This window comes from Tenrec ecaudatus, chromosome 4 (assembly GCF_050624435.1).
Source record: "Tenrec ecaudatus isolate mTenEca1 chromosome 4, mTenEca1.hap1, whole genome shotgun sequence".
In the NCBI taxonomy this organism is placed as follows: Eukaryota; Metazoa; Chordata; class Mammalia; order Afrosoricida; family Tenrecidae; genus Tenrec; species Tenrec ecaudatus.
In genome coordinates this window covers 10434491-10453990 of record NC_134533.1, presented here as the reverse complement: position 1 = coordinate 10453990, position 19500 = coordinate 10434491, and the positions used below count along the sequence as shown (strand labels likewise).

Genomic DNA, 19500 nt, shown 5'->3' with positions numbered 1-19500 from the left:
CCTCTGAATTCCTACCATCCCATGTATTTTTGTCAGCACTAGCAAATTGGGGGTGTCACCCCTTGAGAGACGAGGCCATTATGGAGGCTGCTGGGCCTCTTTTGCCTCGGCTCAAGCAAGCTCTTTGGATTCTCCCCCCACTCCCCGTCTTCTCACCACACTTACCCCTTCCCCAGGCCCTGCCCACACCACATCTAGTAACACACATCCCAGCCAGTACTCCAGGCTTTATTACACATGGAACCCACTGCTAGCAAACCCTCTCCAGTCCAGTCTTTTCTCCTCTGCCCTCTGACCTCCTTCCAGGGGTCACCAGGCCATTGTGGAAGAGGGCGATAGGTGCGGGCAGTGCTTTCTCCAAAGTCTACTGACTCTGGGCCTCTTGGCTCCAGTGGAAAGCTTCTATAAGAAGGGTGAGATGTTTAGCTCCTATCTTCAAGCTCCTCCATGTCTACATCCTGGGGGGCTTTGGTCCCTTGGCGCTTGGGCTTCGGTTCATGAGTCCTGGCTGGCTTTGGGGGGGCTTCCACTGAGCAAAAGAAAAACAGCAGCATTAAAAACAACAACCCAAGTGTCGGCTCTCATCCCCGCCCGCTGCTCCAGCCTCACCTTCCATGACTGCCTTCTCCTTCTGCGCCAGCCGGATCTGCTGGAGGAGCTTTCTGCGCTTCTTCCCCGACAGGGTAATGTTGGCACGGGCACTGGACCTAAAGGTGTAAGCAAAACCGGGCTCCAGCCCGTCTGCCCCACTCCTGGTGGCCCAGCCACTGTGTGGGCTAGAACTGCTCCAGCCAGAGTGGTGGGGGTTTTCCTATTTTGTTGCTAGTTTCCTTCCCTTTACCATTCATGTTTTTCATCCGTCTTTCCGTTTCTCCCAACTACACCTTAGAAACAATACTGGTGACTCCCAGGAAGATCTACTACAAACAATAAAACCCAAGAATGTGAGCCAGGTTTTCAAAGGTATCCTAAGTCATTCTCCCCGGGCCCCATCTACTTAAAAAGACAACACACACACACACACACACAAACTTTTTGTGACTTGGGGCAAAGCTTTCCGAGCAAATAGTCTTTCTCGTCAACTTCTGCTCCACATTTTGGGTTGTGACACTGACTGGCATCGGCAGTGTGACTCCATTGGGTTTTCCTGGCTGTGAACTTTCAGGAGATGGGCAGGCCTTTCTTCCAAGGCACCTGTTTGCACCAAGAATCCATCAGGTTGTATTAAGGGGCGCTGGCATTTCGCTTTTACCATACTTCGATACTAATCTGTGCAGCTGAAGGACAACAAAAATTCTCTGCCCTCCAGTCGATTCTTACTTAGACCCTGGACTAGAACTGGGTTTCCTAGACTGTAACTCCTCAGGGGAGAAAAAAGCCTAGTCTTTCTCCATCAGAGCAGCTCGTTTCAACCTCGTAGTCCAACCACTACGCCACCAATGTTTCCAATCTGTTGAACAAAGGGTTAACGCGAGGACAACATGAACTGGGTTGAAGTTTAGGGTATAATAGAGGGCAAATACTGATAATGAAGACGTCAACGAGCGGATACAGAAACCAGGTAATGGAAGGGGCCTTGAACTTGAATGCAAAACAATGTTGGTGTTTCTTTACAAATTAGTGGTACCCGTGTGCCTGTCTGAAGTAAAAGGAGGCTCACTTAGTTAAGCCCCCGTGAGCGTACAATGTGACTTGGGGGCGCTCCCGTAAGCTTCCCCGTGGGGTCCAGGACCCAAAGAGAGGCGGCGGGGGGTCCCCCTATGGGGGGCTGAGGGAGGAGGGTCGCGGGAGCACTCACGCCCGCTTCTTGAGGTGGTGCCGCGTGGTCAGCCCGGCGTCTAGCACGGCCCCGACCACGCGGTGCTGCCGTCGCCGCTCCCGCGTCAACACGCGCCGCCGCTTGAACAGCTGCTTCTTCAGCTCCTGCGGGGGGCGGGGGATGCGGGTCAGCGGAGGCCGCGGCCCGGGGTCCACGCCCTCTCCCACCCCGGCCCCGGAGCGCGCGCTGCAGGAGGGGAGACGGCCGGGGTCGGGGGCGCTCGGGTGAGCAAGGCGGGGAACCCCGGAGCAGTCACCGTGCGAGGCCGGTTGATCTTCCCACCCGGAGCCCCCATGGCTGCGCAGCGACGTCCGCCCGGGCCCGCGCTTCCGCTCTGGGCGGAGTCTGGTGGAGGCCCCGCCCACCGTCCCATGAGCGTCCAATCGCAGGTCAGGGGGCGTGTCTCGAGGGAGGGCTATATAAAGAAGCTCGGGCCGCACGCGCGTCTTTTCGGGGCTGCAGCTTGGTAAGTGTGGGGCTGCTGTGCCGGGGTCGCGGGAGGCGCTGGGGAACCCTCCTTTTCTTGGCGGGGGCCGGGCGTGCAGTCCCGGTCCCCGTTATGTACGGAGGCACAGGGAGCGGACTCCGGTCCCCTCGGCGTCATGTCTTCGGTGCCGGCGGCTGCCCATCCGCCGGTTCTATCCTCAAGCGCCGGGACAAGGACCCGGGAGAGCAGGCGGAAGCGAGGCTCCGCGCCGGGCTGCTCACTTGGCCCTCTCTGATTTCAGGGCTCTGGACGGCGCCTCGGAAGCGGGAGCGGTCATACCCCCTTGTCTCGCCATTACCGATCAATAAAGACTGCGAGCCACACTTCGATCCGTGTCGGCGTTCCTTTTTTCCGAGGCCACAGTCCGCGGTCTGGGAATCCGGGATTTGCACGTCTCGCCCCCTTTGTCCTGGCTTCTCCGGCCGACTGCGTTTCTCCAAAGGCCTGGGCATGGCGCTAAACCGCGTGCTCCACCCGGTGACCTTGGCGGCCGGGAGGCGCCGCGCCTCGGGTAGGGAGGGCACAGTGGGGAGGGCAAGGTGGGCTGCTCGAGACCCGGGGGTCTAGTCTCGTTGCTCGGGCGCAGTGTGCACCGTTTGTGTAGCTATCAGCATTCGGGTGACGGGTAACCCCGACCCGTGTCCGCAGGCTCCTTGGCTGAGGGCTGTCTGGCTGACCGCCGCCTCTGGGATCGGCTCCACGCCCAAGTGCGCCCGGGCGGTGCTGCCACCTTCGACTGGTTCTTCGGATACGAAGAGGCGCAGGGCCTGCTCCTGCCCCTGCTGCAGGAGGGACGGGCTGGCCAGCCGCCGCCGCGGGTGCTGGACGTGGGCTGCGGCACTTCCAGCCTGTGTACGGGTCTCTACACTAAGTGCCCACACCCCGTGGAGGTCCTCGGAGTGGACTTCTCTCCTGTGGCTGTGGCCCACATGAACAGTCTCCTAGAAGGTTGTCCAGGGCGACCCCCGCTGTGCCCTGCACACCCGGCCTCCAGCCTCCGCTTCAGGCAGGCGGACGCCCAGAACCTGGGACCAGCGGCTCCCTCCGGCTCCTTCCAGCTGGTGCTGGACAAGGGCACCTGGGATGCCGTTGCCCGGGGTGGGCTCCCTGGAGCCGGCCGGCTGCTGTCCGAGTGCCTGAGGGTCCTGAGCCCGCGGGGGACCCTCATTCAGTTCTCTGACGAGGATCCTGACGTGCGGCTTCCCTGTTTGGAACGAGGGTCCCCAGGCTGCGCCGTGACTGTACAGGAGCTGGGCCCTTTCAGGGGCCTCGCTTACTTTGCATACTTGGTTCAAAGGTCTCATTAAAGCCCCATGAGCAGTCTTCTGTCTAGAGTTACACTGAGCTTTCTTTTTGTGAGATGGCTGGCAAGTGAGGGTTCGGTTCCTGGCTTCTATTACAGGGCCAGGTAAGGAGTTGTTGCTCTATGCCAAGACGCCCCTAAAGTAGCTTGCTGCTGAGAATCAGCCCGGCCAGCCATAGGGGCTGGAGGACATGCTAAGGTTCAGGCTTCCAGCCAGGAAGGGGTGGCCCACCCAGGTGGCTGGTACACCTGGATTGGCCCATCTAGGCCAGGTAAATTTAATTCAGCCAATGGGGTCCACCAGTATCTTCAGCCACGCCTCCCAGCGGAGGCCCTGAAACTGCAGAATCGAGCCCACGTGTTTCAGCATGTCTCATTTTTGTTTCGAGCTGCTTCTTGGCTGACTGTGGTGGTCTCCTCTGGACTTGGATCACAAATCAGGCTTCAGTGTGAATTCTTTCTCTTGCGAAGCCAAGGACAGGTATATCTCCCGCGAGAGAGATCTAACGCTTCCACATTGACTGCCTGGATGCAGGTGTTACTACCTGTCTTGTTTACTCTTCTACAAAGTGATGTTGGGGGGATTACAATGCTATGTGTGCCAGGCACAAGGTGAATGGAAAATAGGCAACTGGGTTATTTTTGGCCCTTGACTAACAGAAGCTTCCAAAAGCACAGTGCATAATTAACACAGCCCTAAGGACCCCTCACAGGTGGAACTGCCCCTGCGGGTTTCCAAGACAACTCTAGGGAAGCAGAAAGCTTGGGCTTGGTAGTTTCAAACTCCCAACCTTGAGGTTATGGGCCCAATGAGCCACCAAACACCCTCATCGTCCAAAGGGAACATTGTGAGGTGATGGGTAGGGGGGTTCATCAAAGGTTCTGATGAAGTATTTTTTAGAGAGGACTGCACTTAACATCAAAGCCACTGGGAGGCAAGGGGCAAGAAAAGCCCCCCAAACTTATGTAGGCACCAGACCCTTCACGGATTCAGGAGGTAGCTTCTGCTTCCTGCTCCTGCCCCCAGCTGAATCCTGGGTGAAACGTTTTTTAGGGGTGACCTGGGCTCCAGCGGGTTCCAAGCCCACCCTGGGAGGGAGGGGTGTTAAAGAGTTCAGAAAAATGTTCCTAAGGTTATACAATGATTGTGGTTGTTTTTCAAGACTATTACAGGGGTGAGAACAAGACCGTTGGGCTTCTCGGAGAGATTCCCCTTACCGGGCTGTTCAGAGAACTCAGCTACTCAGGAGATGTAGCTTCTGTAACGTGGGGGAAGCCTGGGAAGGAGTGACATTGAGTGTAATTCCGCCCTCCCCCCAGCTAATGACACAATATTTTAAAAAATTAAAAACCAGGATGGTCCCCATTCTGATACCAACATGCCCTCTAATGTTGCCCACTACCTTGATGTTTCCAGTTTTTAGATCTAATCTCCAGTATGTTTGCTGAGCCCCTACTGCGTGCCTCACTGTAATCAAGTTGCTCGTCTCATAGTTGGCCCTATGGGACAGGGTAGAACTATCCTCTTGAGTTTCTGAAAGTCTTTATAGGAGTAAATAGACTCGTCTCTCTGGAGCAGCTGGTGGGCTTGAACCACTGGCCTTGTGGTTAGCAGGTCTATGCATAACCCATTATACCACCAGCGTTCCATTGGTGTGCCTAGCACTGCTACATGCAGGGACAAGTAACTTTTCTAGGTTGGTCTACCCAGAATTGCTCTGCCCACACACCCAGGTCATAACAGCCCCCACTAAAGCAGCTGCCTCCCTCACCTGGCTCTTCATTTTGGTCCTGGAAGAAGGCTTCAGCATCTTCACCATCATCCAGTAGCAGTAGCTCCTGGGACCATTCGAGCTCCCCACTCTTTGCTGACCTCTGAGGCTTCGACCACACTGGAGGGCAGGCGGGGCTTTGGAGACTCAACCTGAACAGGGACAGCAGGAGCTTGGGCAAAGTTGGGGGACAAACCAGCAGTGGGAGGAGGGTGATGAAATACTAACCTGAACCTCTTGGTGACCTTCAACCTCTGTCATCTCTGTCCTTCCTGAGGTGGTTAGTCAGCCTGCGATTCTAGATTCCTGGGAGATCCTGAGTTATCCCTGGGCCAAGGCCCATCTTCCTCACAACAACCTGCCCAATGTACCCTACAGGCTCCGTTAATCTTCTTTGGAGCCTGGCCCCTTCATCACGTCTGAGGATAGTTTGATAACGTGCTAGGGGATTACACCTATACTCGTGGAGGGACAATACCCAAGAGGTGGGACCGGAGATTTATTTTTACACTCATTTCCTAGACCAGAAGGACACATACGAATTCTTGGGAGTGAAAAGTTTTGATCGTGAAATTAGAGTATCCTGATTCCTTAGTTTCTTGGGTCTCCCAAGTTGGCATGTGTGCTGTGATTGTACTTTAAGGAGAAATAAGTTGTTTCTGTTTGTTTTAAATGGTTTATAAAGTTAACCATCTTACAACGATGAGACATGTTTACTTTGACCCATTTTTAGACGCAGAAACCGAAGCTTAGAGAAGGGACTTGCCCAGAATCATAAGGCATTTTCTTCTCCAAACAAATTTTTTTCTTTTCTTTTTTCAAACAAAATTTGATAGATGGCATGTCATCCATTTAAAAATCAAAAGAAATGAAGTTTTCATGCTTTCAACATTTAAAACTAAAACAAGACACCAAGGGGGGTGGGGGAATATAACCGGTATTTGAAACGAAAAAAAAAAAGTAAAGAGGTGAGTTTTCCCCTCTATGTAGGCTTTGGTGGCACGGTGGCTAAAGTGGCTCAACTGTTAACAAAGCTGTAGCCCACCAGCTGCTCCCAGGAAAAAAAGATGTGGCAGTATTGTTTCAGTAAACATTTGCAGCCTGACACCCGATGGATGGGACATACTCTGCCCTATGGGGTCGTTAAGAGTTGGAATCGATGACAATAATTTATGAAGGGTTCATGAGGGAAAGGGAAGGAGGGGACAATGAGGAGCTGATACCAAGGGCTCAAGTAGAAAGCAAATGTTTTGAGAAGGATGATGGCAACGAATGTACAAATGTGCTTGACGCAATGGGTGGATGGATGGCTTGTGATAAGAGTTGTGTAAGTCCCCAAGAAAATGATTTTCTTTTAAAAGAGTTGTAATCGACTGGAGGGTGTGGGGTTTTCTATGCTTCCGTCCAAGAGTTGAAGAGCTTGAGGGAAACTTGGGCAGGGAGTGGAGACGTAGGGGCTTGTCAGCCGACTGACGTGTAAATATGCGATAGTTCTGTCCAGAAAACGCCCAGGTTACCGCAGGACGCTACGGACATTTCTACGGGAGAGCCAAACACTGGTCTATTAGAGGTCCCAGGACGCAGGGTGCTGCGCCCCGCCCTCACTGCCAGCACTTTCTCCCGGAAGACAAAGCTTCAGATTGTGCCGCTAGGAACGCACGCACGCACGCACGCACGCACGCACGCACGCACGCACGCACGCACGCACGCACGCTAGGTTCCAAACGTTTGGCGAGTCAGGCCCTCTCTGGCCCGCCCCTTCTCTATGGTGCCCCGTAAGGGCCGCTCTACCCTGCGCCCTTTCTCTATGGTGCCCGTACGGGCCGCTCTAGCCTTTGCGGCAGCGAGGCGGTGGCTACCCTTCTAGGCTGCGGGAGGAGCGGGAGCACGCCTGGCTGATCCCGCAGGCCACAATGGAGGTCCTGCGCAAAGGGCTGGCCGTGGGCGTTTTGCTGGGCGTGGGAGCTGGGGTGGGCGCCGCGCTCTTTGCCCTCGTGCCCCCGGGCGAGCAGAAGACACACGCGCTACTCCAGGTGAGAGCAAGTGGGAGTCCGGGAGTGGGGCAGGCGGGCGGAGAGCGCCGGGGGCGGGCATCGGGACTGTAAACCTCGCGGCTGTGCCCACAGGAGCTCCCGGAGCAGGACCCGCGGCGCAGGGCTGAGGCCGCCAGGACCAAGGAGCTGCTGCTGGCGACGCTGCAGCAGGCGGCGGCCACCCAGGAGAACGTGGCCTGGAGGAAGAACTGGATGGAAGACGGCGGCGGCGGCAGGAGGTCGGCATGAGCCCGCACTGGCCCCTGTGGACGCTGGCACCTCCGCGGTGGGCCACCGTGCAGCGGTGTGGTGGCCAGGGCCTGAGCCCCGAAGTCAGCAGCTTCCCAGTGCGTCCAGGCGACATTCGCATTCGGGGGCCCGGCAGAGAGGGCGGCCCGGGACGCTGCTCCGGGGCCCGGGACCTGCCATCCAGCGAGCTTGTCCTCGGCCCTGCACTGACTTGCGCTTTAAGTTCCATCTCCAGGACGGGATGGAAGCCGGGTTCGGAGGTGACGAACCAAAACCAATAAATCACCTTCGCTCATCTACAGAATGCGGCTTGGGCCTGGAAATGCCTAGGTAGCGTGGGGGTCGGTACTTCATGGGAAAGTGTCATTACGGTCGCTCTTGGCCCGCCCGTGTGTGAGGCTGGAGCCCAGTGCGCGTGGACCCGATTTTCAAACCGCTAGGTAGTCAAGTTGCCTGTTTGCCAGGCACGTTACCCAGGGGCATTCTTGAACACCGATGCATCTGGAAAAACGGCTGTGTGGGGGAGCTCTGGGTTCCTCCAACCCTACAAGGTTTCCCAAGGGGCAGCTGGCTCTGGTACCACGATGCCCTCTGGCATTTGACCGCTGGTTAAACCGGCTTAAGTTGATTTAGCCAGGCAAGAGTAATGAGGATTTTGTTGTTGTTTTTTACCCCCTGCAAGTTATAAAACCAAGTTGGGGGTTATTATAAAAGTTAACTTGAAAATAAATGTAGTAAAAAAATAAATCTAGTGTTTGGCACAAAGCTATTATAGGTAGGGTTTTGGGGGGTTTCTTAATTGTCATGGTTTCCCCTTATTAAAGTTTCCAATCTGTGACTTCTTAGGGCCTGTTAGAGGTGACACTGAGTGACTAGATTGAGCAGTGAGATCCACAGTCCCACGCCCAAGTCAACCAACCCACTCCACTCTTTTGGTTCTTATACCTTGTGGTTCTAAGCAAGCTTTCATTGGGGAATGGGCTGTTTTTATTAAATCAAGACATCGAGTGAGACTATGAAACCAAGCAGGACAACCCCGAGATTTAAATCCAGCTGTGAGCCCTGGTGCTGTTGCCAGTCCCTGGATGGAGGAGCTAGAAGCCACCTAACCTGTGTGTGGTCTCTGGGAGAGGGTGCCTGGGGCCTGGCAAGGAATCCCAGAGGAGAGGTCAGCTCCTGAGGGCTAAGGGATAGGCTGGATGGAGGAGCCGGAAGCCACAAGCCACATACACAGTGTGATCTTTCTTGAGCCTAGAAGTCAGGTGCTGTTTGAGGGAGTCTGAGGGCCCAGTGACAGGCAACAAGGAGAGGCTACCCCAGAGGAATGTGGTGACCAGGAACTGGACCTCAAAAGTCAGAGGCTTCCCAGGTGTGTGTGGGCTCTACCTGCTAGCTATTATCTATCACCCTGGGCAGGTGTCCCGATCTCTAAAATGGGAGACCTGTACCCACACTTAGATGAGTGCCTTTCTGTCTTTGTGAATACATATATGGAGGCTTTGGGGGGGAAAGTCAGAAAAATTCCATTATTTTCATTCCATCTTCCCGTGGATTTCTTGAAGTCCCCTTGGATAAAGCAGTGGGTACTGTGCTGCCGTTGGTAACAGGAAAGGGCAGTGGTTGTGATGTGTTTAATGGTCATCTTGGAGCAGGAGAGGCACATTGGCAGAGATCACCCTAATGTCCCCCCTTGCCATGGCCATCTGTGGGGGCGGCCACAATGAAAAGAAAATCCCATGAGGCACAACACCTGACCTCTCCCCATCTGAAACGAATTAGCATGAAGAAAATCAGACACAGGAAGAATTAGTCCAAAGACCTAATGGGCCATGTCAATCTCACTACCTTGAGACCAGAGTGAGATGGGGCTGGGCTATAAGTGCTGAAAAAGTAGAAGAAAATTTCAAAGTCAAAGATGAGGCGTCCTGGTCTGAACAGAGACTGGTGAAAGCTCGGGGGTGATGGCCTCTAGTCACCCTTTAACCCTCTAAGCTACCACCTGGGACCCACTTCCTGGATCAACCAACCACATGGGCTCCCATGGTGGCATGTATCCAGGATAAAGCTCAGCCAGGCAGGGGAAGCCCTGGGGAAGGAGTGGTAATGGTACGCATAGGAAAGAAGTAGGAAAGGGACTGTTCCATTGGAGGAACTGTAATTCATGTCACAAACCAAAATGTGTGAATTGACTGGAAACCCAGCTCACTTTCAGTCTAGTCACAACAACAAAAACATGTTTTTTAAATCCCCTTTTACTAGTGAACACCTATTGGGTGCTTGGCACCGTGCCAAGGCACCTTTTACCAGCTTACTTAACCCTCAGAACAATGTTAAGGAACGGGTACTGTTGGCTCAGTTTGACCAAGGAACCAAAAGACTGGACTGAAAGCAGTCCAGATGCACAGCTAGTTAAGTGATGGAACCTGGATTTTCAAGTTACTACTCATAGTAGCAAAGGGTACCAGCCAGGGTGCTCCCCCGCCCTCCAGCACCCCCACCTGCCAACAGATACAACCCAGGCTCTTGGAAACGGAAGATGCACGCGAGAATGCTCCCAATGCTGTCCCTTTGCCCCTTCCTCCCGCCATTCAGGACAGAGTGAAGCATATGCGGAACTCGGCGTCTCTTTATTAGGAAGAGGATGTCAGTGCTTTATCAAACATGAAGAGGTCAGAGGGGTGGGCGGTGGGACAAAGCCCCCTCAACTGGGACATTTTTTGGCCACAATGAGGACGGCAGAAGGCACAAGTCCTAGAAGATGGAAGGAAACAGGCTTGAGTCACAAGCATGGCTGCTCTTTGTCCCTAAACTTCCTGGCCAAACACCATCTCCAAAGGTCCTTTACCTGAAGTCCCTGCCATGCCCAGTCCGCCCCAGGGCCCCACGTGCCATACCCAGGTCCTGGAGAGGGCGCTCCATGTCAGCTTCGGAGAAGGCCCTTCGGGGGAAGCCGCTGAGCAACTGCACAGGGTCCTGGTCCCCTCCAGGATCATCCCCCCGGTGGAGCTCCACGTACAGCCTCACTGCAGCCAGCTGTTCCCTGGCACGAAACGTCTGGGTCAGCGAGGTCCCGTCGGGCAGTCTGACCTAGAGAAGCCGGAAGCGGTGCAGTGCTGTAGCAGTCAAAACTGAGTGAGGGGCCCCAAGGATGGGGGAACGAAGCTAAAGCAGGCCCCTCCTTCCTGGAGAGAGTGGGACCCGTGTTGTTCTAATTTACAGCACCGAAGGGGCAGCCACGTATGTCCTGCCTTGCTACATGTTGAAGAAAATAAAGACTCCAAGTTCCCAGAGAAAGATGGCAAGAGTACAGAAAAGTATCCGGACCGGACAGAGGCATTATCCCAAAATAACTCTGTGCTACACAAAATTAAAAAAAAACAAAAACACTTATGAACAAGTCCTGGAGGAATTGCTGAGTAAGAGGGATGGATTTAAGCAAGACTGGAGGAAGTGAAATCCGATCTCTGGCCTCCAGTGGAAGAGGTAGGATTTCAAAAGCCATTTACAAAGAAGGGAGAGGTTTGGCGGAAAGGCCCTCACTGAAAAAATGCACCTTACGGACCAGGGAAGGAGTCCCAGGAATAAGCAGGGAAGCCGAATCAGTACCTGTATGCGACACTGGTCATACTCCCGCTTGGTCGGGGGCTCCTGGCTGGGCGAAGAGGGAACAGGGCCCGTCTCTGTGGCAGACGGGGAAGGCTGAGAGCCCATCGCACCACCATACTAGAGGACAAAGCCAAATACTTCATCAGGCACGCACGCACTCTCCGAGAAGTAAGTCCCGCACAAGCCCACCTTCCCCTTCGAAAGCCGCCACCACAGAGAAGGCGATCCTCACCTTCTTGGCGCGCTCGGCTTTGTCCCGCTCAATCTTTTCTCGAACCCTTTGTCTGCACGGCAGAAAGGAAGAAAGGTCAGCCGTTGGCAACGCAGATCTTGAGTCCTCGCAGCTGTCAAGCCCGCTCGACATCCCCATGACCTGGCCGACCTGGCTGCTAACTCTTCCGCCTTCTCCTTCCTCCGCTCCTCAGCAGCCCGGCGCATCTCGTCTTCCTGGAGCCGCTGTCGAGCCGCAGACAACTCCTGCCCTTGTCTCCTGCGCTGCCGTTCCCGTTCCAACGCCTCCCGCTCCTCTCTCTCTTCACGCTCCCGTTGCTTCTGGGCCATCAACTCCATCATCCTGGGTTACACAGCAAGGAAAGCGTTCAGGACACCGGGAGGGGCGGTGGAGTTTCTAACAAGGGACTTGGAGAACGAAAGCTGGGAACTGTCCCAAGACAGGTGAAAGTAAGAAACAGGAAGAAGACAAGAGAAAAAACGAAGAGGGGGACGAGAAAAGTCCAAGGTGCTTGCACCAGACGTGTGTGATGCGGGGTGGTGGCCCCTGATGGCCCCCAGACGTGCAGGCTTGCTCCTGACTGTACCTCTTGGTCTGTTCCTGTCTCTCCTCTTCACTCAGGCCCGGTTTTTCTTCCACCGTCGACCCTGGTCCTACAAAGAAGGCACCTGTGTATCATTACCCCTTCGGATTCTCCCGCGGCCCTCCTGAGGGATCAACCACAACATGCCCTCCAGTCTGGACCTTCAGGGCCACTTGGCTCGGAAGGGGTGGGTTCCGCTCCCAGGACGTGTCCAAGGGGAGTCACTAGAGGCTCGTCCACATCGGGGTCCTCTTCGTGCTCCATCAGCCTGGCAGGGAAAAGTCAGGGGTGATCAAGCTGGGGTCCAAGGTCCCCCCTCGCCCTCAGGTGCCCCCCCGCCCCCGCCCCCCCGCCCGCGCGGTCCGAGTACTCACCAGTCCATGGCAGCCTCGATGCCCTGGTTTCCCGTGAGGGTCAGCGCCTTCTCCCTGGGGGCGACAAACACCGTGACTGGTGCCCATGAGCCTCGGTGCTGGGCAGACCGGGACGCGGGGCGGGGGCCGGGCTGGGGAAGGCCGGGCAGAAGTGCGCCCCAACGCACCCCCCACCACCCCGCGAGGGCTGCGGCCAGGGGGGACTCCCTTACGCGCGTCCCCTGGGGAAGCCCATCTCGATGAGACTCTCCAGAGCCGTCAGCTCCGCCATGGCGCCGACTCCGCGGGGTCCTGAGAGAGCGAGAGGGCGGGCGGGCCGGGTCAGCGAGGGGCGACCGCCTGGCCGCACCCAACGCCGCCCGCCAGCTGCGCGGGCCGGCCGAGGGCTCACCCCGCCGGCTGCGGACTCGCCGTGGACCGCGCCGAGGAGAAAGCCGAGCGGAGGCGGAAGTGCCCGAATCTGTTTGGGTCACGTGGGAGCGCCCGCGGACGGGTGCTGCGGGGAGCCATAAAGCACGTGCCGGGGCCGGCGGCGGCTGGGGCGGCGCGCGTGCGTGCGTGCGTGGTGCGTGCTGCGTGCGTGCTGCGTGGTGCGTGCTGCGTGGTGCGTGCTGCGTGCGTGCAGGAGGAGGGGCGCTGGGCGGCGGCCGCGGCGAGAGAGGTCGGCGCGCGCTGGAAAGCCAGCCGTGGGCGGCGTGAAGCCGGTGCCAGGACTCGGCACTACCTCACCCGCTTCTGAGAAGTCAGAAGGCATCTGGCGCCTGGGCTTTTTTTTTATTGGGAGCGGGGGCAGCATTTAGCAGGAATCGTAGAAATGTGCTTACTCAGAGCCGCTCGTGCTCTCGTGGGGGCTCCAGCCACCCCCCCACCACACCCCCCGCTGCCAGGAAGAACTTTGCAGGTCGCAGGTCGGACCCCACACCGCGGTCCTCTCTCCCCGGCGCCCAGGACGCTCGCCAGAGGTGGCGGTGGCTTCCGCGGAGGGCACTGCGTGTCGTCAGTGGCAGTGGTCAGTTCACATTTTCCTCTCCTCCGCATGAGGTAACTTGGGCCCCTAGCAAAACTGATCCCCCTCTTTGTTTTTGGCCTTCGCACCCGCGAGTCCCTCTGGGATGCCCTGCCTTTTAGAGAAATGTTGATGAAGGCATTCGGTGAACGCCCTGGAATCTTTTTTTTTTTCCCTCAAGTTTGCGTTCTCTGTGGAAAGCCTGCCTTCACCAGCAGGCCTGCCCCCGCCCCCCCCCCCTTAGTCTTCACTCCATTACCCTCCTCCCGGGGGTTTCCAGTTGGATGCTGCTGGCTGCAGGGCCATCCACGAAAAACGAGGCTCACTGCACCTGAAAAGAAAACCTTAATTCAACGGTTCTGATCCTGTGGGTCTGGACACCTTTTGGGGAGGGGGGTGTTGAACGAGCTTTCACAGGGGTCGCCCGATTCATAACAGTAGCAAAATGACAATATGAAGTAGCAACGAAAATAATTTAATGATTGGGGCTCACCACCACATGAGGAACTTTATTAAAGGGTCTCAACATTTGGAAGGTGGGGAACCACTGCCTTAAGGAGTAGTTGGACTTTTTTTTTTTTAACATTTGATTAGGGGCTCATGCAACTCTTCTCAAAATCCATACATACATCAGTTGTGTAAAGCACCCTTGTACATTCATTGCCCTCATCTGGAACTGTGCCCATGAGTGCCTACTGACCAGATGGCATTGTTGAGCCTACCAACACCATCTAGACAGGTCAATCTGTCAAGGTGGTTGGTTGCCATCAATCCTGCTTTGACTCAGGATGACCTGTACGACAGAGAAAAACCCTGCCTGGCCCTGTGGAACGGAGTAGAGCTGCCCACTGCGGATCTCAGAATGTCACTCTCCACAGGAGCAGAAAACCACCAGAGCTCCCTGCCTTCAGCCCTATCGCTATTGAATCGATGCCGACTTGGAGTGACCCTGCCGGACAGGGTAGAACTGGCCCCTGTGTACGAGAGTAGAAAGCCTCATCTCTCTCACATGAAGCAGCTGGTGGCTTGTACTGCTCGCAGCCCCCTCGTCACCACTACACCACCAGGGCTCCTCTTGCCTTCCACCGTGGGGGCTCATTTTCCTCCCTGAAAATGGAGGGTTTTTTTAATCATCTTCGAAGCATCCAGTGCCTGCTACAAAATGAAGCTCCCTCTCCTGGGCTATGAGGAGCCAGAGCCCTGCTGTTGACAATCAACTAGGCTTTAGAGACTTTTATAGAATTAACTCATGTTTCATCGTCACAGTAATTATTGCAGAATAGGTCTGAGTTACTGGAAACTGACACAGATGAGATCGTTTATTTCAGGTCAGAAGGGAATAAATAGCATTTATAAATGTTATTCCAAGCTAGAAAGTGCGCAATCACTAAACAGTTAAAAAAAACACTCAGCCACCGCCCTTCTCTGGAAGCGTGACGAGTATCGGCTCTGCAGTTGGGCAACTGAGGCCCAAATCTCAGCCCAGTTCCCTAGGAGGCATTTCAAACAGTGACTCCCTGCTGTGGAGTCGAGTCCGCCGCATGGTGACCCTGTAGGACAGGCTAGAACTGACCCTGTGGGTTCTTCAGACCAGCTCACCGTAGGAGTAGAAAGCCTCATCTTTCTCCTTGGGAGCAGCGGATGATTTCAAACGACTGACCATGCAGTGCAGTTAGCAGCAAGATACATCAACCACCGCACCACCAGGGCCCCTGCAAACCATTCAGAAGCCGTGGAAAGATCATCCTATTTCCTGGAACGATGGTGGGGAAGGGTGCGTGAGAATGAAAGTGCAGCCTGCTCGTCTGGAATAATGAGCTAGCGGGCCGCCATTCTTCAATTCCTGAAGGGAGGCACGCTGAAGCAACACGGGAATTCCATGGGAAAGCGCAAGGTGTTGACTGCCAGGGAGAACAAGTGTGTAGATCACAAATCCATTCTGAGCAACATGTTCTAAACCCAGCCCCAACCCCCCGCCATCAGTCCATTCTGACTGGTACCTCGGGTTCTGAAGCCCAGTAAGGGAATGGTTACACTTCATGGGACTCCTTTTTCTCTCTTTCCTTTTTTTTTGTAAAAGGAAGATTTTTCGAGTTTTACTTCGTTGAGAGCATGCATAGGGAAACAGTTTCTGGGTGTGCAGTTCCGGGATACTGATTCTGTTCTTCGAGCTGTACGACCATTGGCACCCCTCTCAGGCAGACAGGCTGACTTGAAGACTTCAGGGGTACTTTGGGGTTCAGGAGGAATAGATTGTAAGATCATTCCAGAGAACTGAGTGTATACCTTTGATACAACAACCAACTTGGCTAAGGGTAGTTTTAGTGATACTTTTTAATACGGTTCCATGAAAATCTATTGGACTCTTTCACTTCTAATGGACTTAGAAGATGTTGGTTCACCAAGGAATGCATTCCGCATTACTTCTGTTAGCCTGTTACAAGATTCAGAAAGATCACCTGTGTTAATTCACCATCTCTCTCAACTGAAGAGAAGCTGGCGACACAAGGGACTGCCTTTTTTTTTTTCTTTTAATCTAATTTCAGGTATCCTTAGCAGTTTAAAACCACCCGCTGCTCCGTGGGAGAAAGATGAGGCTTTCCACGCCCGTGGAGAGTGACAGTCTCAGAAACTCACAGGGACTGTCTACCCTGCCCTATAGGGTGGCCATGAGTCAGCATCGGGATTAAACAATCCCAGGAAGCTCCCTTGCTTTCACAGGTAGAGAAAGCAAAGAAACAGAACCAGCAGAGTCCTGAGAAGCCTTTGAGATAGCCAAAGTTAAATCAGGTGAAAGGCAAGCAGAATGGGTTTTAAACAGATGTAAAGATTTTAAACAAAGGTGAGAAAACTAAGCCTGATTCAGAAGGGGAAATAATATTAAAAGCATCTGCTCCCTGCTAGAATTTAATGTAGAAAAGACTGGAGATGGTAAAGCAATTAAGCAAGCCAGTGCTGGAGGTAGAGAGATTGGCTCCAAAGAAACGCAAACAGAGGGCTAACACCAAAGATGAAGTTCAGGAAGTTGTTTACAGATATACCAGTCCAGAACACTAGCGCAGAAAATAGAGGCAAAGTCGAAAAGCAAACTGACCTGCGCCAGAGCATGGGCCAGGACCACCGAGTTCCGGTTTAAAGTATGCAGCTGCGGTAGTTTATTGTGCCAGCCTGGCCGATAAACACAAGTAGGATTAACTGAAAGGCAGAGGGATAAATGGCTCGGTGAGCCTCAACTTGCTTGTTCTGTGCCTCAGTTTAAAGGGGCACACTACCTGTGGGATGCCTAGCCTGTGGACTGTGTCGCTGTAAGTTGAGGTCCCTTTAAGCCCACACAATTGGAATGTTCGTCTCTGGAGCTGGGGACTGACAGTTGATGACAGTTGGGGACCTGCCTTGCTGTTTGCTGCCTGGGTATATATAGCCCAGCTCTCTCTACAGAAGGGGACTGGCAACTGGCGGCTCTCAAGCCTTAAAGGACTGCTAGTGTCTCACTGCTTTATCATCTAACTGTTAATTTCTTGTATTATCTATATATAATTTAACGGTTCATTTCTTGTACTATATATCTATCTTTATAAATATATTTATATATAATTACTGGCAATCTGGTTTGTTTCTCTAGAGAACCCTGTCTAATACACCAACCTTTGTACCCGCTGTAGGAAGGGAACACATTGGGTACGTCAATGTCGCTCAAGATTCAGCAGAAAAGGACTGTCATTAGCAAACGCTTCCCAGCAGAGAAATAGAAATTGGAGCCTGATATAGACCCCACCCAGCAAAGAATGGAAGGCAAGGTGTCTGCCTGCCGGATGGAGGAAAATCTTAGAAAGCGCAGGTATCGCCCAGCCCCACAGCAGGAGACCAGACCTGACCAAACTTGCGCAAGCCCAGCTTCTGTTCTCGCTGCAGGAAGTGGCTAACCAGGGAAGGTACAGGCACCTTCACAGCAGTTTGTTGATTCTAAAAGCCGGAGCCTCTTATTGAAAGAGTAATACAGTTTTTATCAGGAAGACTTAATCGAAGTACTCAGAATTCAAATGGATACTAGAGTTATTCAAAGTTAGGAGGTGAAGCCAAAGCCGTCATGGAACCAGAAATTATTAAGAGCGGTACTTGGGGTCCACTACCTAAAAGAACTACGGAATGTTTATTAGGAAAGTCCAGCCTAAATTCTCAAAGTGTTCAGATTGTTGCTGGAATTACTGATCAGAATTATCAAGAAATTAAGGCAGTGATTAAATCTGATATGAGTTTATAAAGAAGGAAGATCACTTAAGCCAATTTTTGCTTCCTTGTATTTCTAGAATAAAAATTTGTACCTATCAGGAAAAAGTACTTGAGAAGTCTGACCATCCTATAAATCAAGTGGTCTTTTGGAATGCTGTTGTGGGGAATCAACAGCACCTCCACATGGAATTAGACATTGAAGGAAAAAGGTTTTTCAGATCTGGATATCGGGTCATTTACTTAGGGCATTCAGGAGGGCCTAAGACCCGCCCACTAACTTCCCATAAATCCAGCATGAAGAGAAAGAGAAGTTAACCAAGACAGAACATTGCAAGATGGTAAAGTCCTACCGTGTAAAAAGACAAGTGCAACACGGCTTGATTGAACCTGTAACCTTATTGGTAGACTTAGAGAAAAAATTGGTAAGTTAGTTCAAAAACAGCTGAAAAAACAAAATGAAGATTGAGCATGATAGTGGGACAAGAGGAAAGTCAAAGGAAAAAGAGCTAGGAGCTAAAGAGCATTCCGAGAGGTCTAAATAAAGGCATGTGCATATGTAAATATATTTATGTATGAGGATGGGGAAATAGATCTATGTGCATATATGTATAGGTTTAGTATTCAGTATGAAGGACATTGGGCCTCCACTCAAGTACTCCCTCAATGCAAGAATACTTTCTTCTATTAAATTGGCATTCTATGATGTTCACCTTCTTGACACCATCGCTGAAGACAAAGTGGTGCATAAGCAAATGTGAAGAAAGCTGATGTTGCCTGGCTATCAAAAGATATAGTGTCTGGGGTCTTAAAGGCTTGAAGGTAAACAAGCGGCCATCTAGCTCAGAAGCAACAAAGCCCACATGGAAGAAGCACACCAGCCTGTGTGATCATGAGGTGTCTAAGGGATCAAGTATTAGGCATCAAAAAAACAAAAATCTTAACATTGTAAATGAGGGTGAGTGCAGACTGGAGACCCAAAGCCCATCTGTAGGCAACTGGACACCCCCTTACTGAAGGGCCACAGGGAGGAGACCAGCCAGTCAGGGTGCAGGGTAGCAACAGTGAAACATACAACTTTCCTCTAGTTCTTAAATGATTCCTCTCCCCACTATCATGAGCCCAATTCTACCTTAAAAATACGGCTAGACCAGAGGATGTACACTAGTAAAGATAGGAACTGGAAACAGGGAATCCAGGGCGGATGATCCCTTCAGGACCAGTGGTGTGAGTGGCGACACTGGGAGGGTGGGGGCAGGGAGGGTTGGAAAGGGGGAACCAATTACAAGGATCTACATGTGACCTCCTCCCTGGGGGACGGACAACAGAAGAGTGGGTGAAGGGAGATGTCGGACAGGGCAAGATAAGACAAAATAATAATTTATAAATTATCCAGGGTTGATGAGGGAGGGGGGAGTGGAGAGGGAAGGGAAAAAATGAGCTGATGCCAGGGGCTTAAGTGGAGAGCAAATGTTTTGAGAATGATGAGGGCAATGAATGTACAAATGTGCTTTACACAATTGTGGATTGTGTAAGAGTTTTATGAGGCCCTAATAAAACGTGATGAGTTTGTTATGTGATTGTGATAAGAGCTGTATGAGCCCCTAATAAAACAATTAAAAAACAAACACCTGAACACATTTTTTTTTTACACCTGAACGAATTTATCAAGAATTTTTTCAGACTTTCAAATCAATCTGAGTGTGGAAAGAAGTTCTCACAATTAGCTCTCTGGATACTCTGAGAGGAAGAGCCAAAATCCACATGACAATAAACTCTAACTAGTTATACTGGTTCAAAACCTGGCAA

The 19500-nt window shown here is 52.9% G+C and overlaps 4 protein-coding genes and 1 non-coding gene across 5 annotated transcripts; 3 read left to right on the top strand and 2 right to left on the bottom strand.

Annotated features, from left to right (window-relative positions):
• Positions 1-212: 212 nt before the first annotated feature.
• C4H11orf98 (chromosome 4 C11orf98 homolog) lies at positions 213-2114 on the bottom strand. The gene is made up of 4 exons (XM_075545600.1): positions 2076-2114; positions 1799-1923; positions 610-707; positions 213-529 (listed from the first exon to the last, which is right to left on the bottom strand). The coding sequence occupies exons 1-4, from the start codon at positions 2112-2114 to the stop codon at positions 423-425; spliced, it is 369 nt and encodes a 122-aa protein (XP_075401715.1). The 3' UTR covers positions 213-422.
• A 168-nt stretch (positions 2115-2282) lies between these two features.
• CSKMT (citrate synthase lysine methyltransferase) lies at positions 2283-3634 on the top strand. Its single transcript, XM_075545599.1, has 2 exons — positions 2283-2817; positions 2955-3634. The coding sequence occupies exons 1-2, from the start codon at positions 2379-2381 to the stop codon at positions 3611-3613; spliced, it is 1098 nt and encodes a 365-aa protein (XP_075401714.1). The 5' UTR covers positions 2283-2378; the 3' UTR covers positions 3614-3634.
• LOC142447603 (small nucleolar RNA SNORA57) lies at positions 2333-2481 on the top strand. The gene has a single exon (XR_012784274.1). It is a non-coding gene; the product is annotated as a small nucleolar RNA SNORA57 (small nucleolar RNA).
• Positions 3635-7126: 3492 nt separating the features above from the next.
• Positions 7127-7967, top strand: UQCC3 (ubiquinol-cytochrome c reductase complex assembly factor 3). The gene is made up of 2 exons (XM_075545601.1): positions 7127-7414; positions 7508-7967. The coding sequence occupies exons 1-2, from the start codon at positions 7295-7297 to the stop codon at positions 7661-7663; spliced, it is 276 nt and encodes a 91-aa protein (XP_075401716.1). The 5' UTR covers positions 7127-7294; the 3' UTR covers positions 7664-7967.
• Positions 7968-10271: 2304 nt separating this feature from the next.
• Positions 10272-12994, bottom strand: UBXN1 (UBX domain protein 1). Its single transcript, XM_075545598.1, has 10 exons — positions 12850-12994; positions 12671-12749; positions 12459-12512; positions 12246-12352; positions 12088-12154; positions 11652-11843; positions 11502-11553; positions 11270-11386; positions 10558-10750; positions 10272-10414 (listed from the first exon to the last, which is right to left on the bottom strand). Exons 2-10 carry the CDS (start codon positions 12727-12729, stop codon positions 10365-10367), a joined length of 891 nt encoding a protein of 296 aa, XP_075401713.1. The 5' UTR covers positions 12730-12749; positions 12850-12994; the 3' UTR covers positions 10272-10364.
• Between the last annotated feature and the right edge of the window lie 6506 nt (positions 12995-19500).

Coding starts and splice junctions, on each gene's coding strand:
- C4H11orf98 (XM_075545600.1), bottom strand. CDS start 2,114: ATGGGGGCTCCGGGTGGGAAGATCAACCGGCCTCGCACG. Junction 1,924..2,075: donor AGATCAACCGGCCTCGCACG/GTGACTGCTCCG, acceptor CGCCCCCCGCAG/GAGCTGAAGAAGCAGCTGTT. Junction 708..1,798: donor CACCACCTCAAGAAGCGGGC/GTGAGTGCTCCC, acceptor TTACACCTTTAG/GTCCAGTGCCCGTGCCAACA.
- CSKMT (XM_075545599.1), top strand. CDS start 2,379: ATGTACGGAGGCACAGGGAGCGGACTCCGGTCCCCTCGGCGTCATGTC. Junction 2,818..2,954: donor CGGGAGGCGCCGCGCCTCGG/GTAGGGAGGGCA, acceptor CCGTGTCCGCAG/GCTCCTTGGCTGAGGGCTGT.
- UQCC3 (XM_075545601.1), top strand. CDS start 7,295: ATGGAGGTCCTGCGCAAAGGGCTGGCCGTGGGCGTTTTGCTGGGCGTG. Junction 7,415..7,507: donor AGACACACGCGCTACTCCAG/GTGAGAGCAAGT, acceptor CTGTGCCCACAG/GAGCTCCCGGAGCAGGACCC.
- UBXN1 (XM_075545598.1), bottom strand. CDS start 12,729: ATGGCGGAGCTGACGGCTCTGGAGAGTCTCATCGAGATGGGCTTCCCC. Junction 11,844..12,087: donor AGACAGGAACAGACCAAGAG/GTACAGTCAGGA, acceptor TGTGTAACCCAG/GATGATGGAGTTGATGGCCC. Junction 10,415..10,557: donor GCGCCCTCTCCAGGACCTGG/GTATGGCACGTG, acceptor TCCATCTTCTAG/GACTTGTGCCTTCTGCCGTC.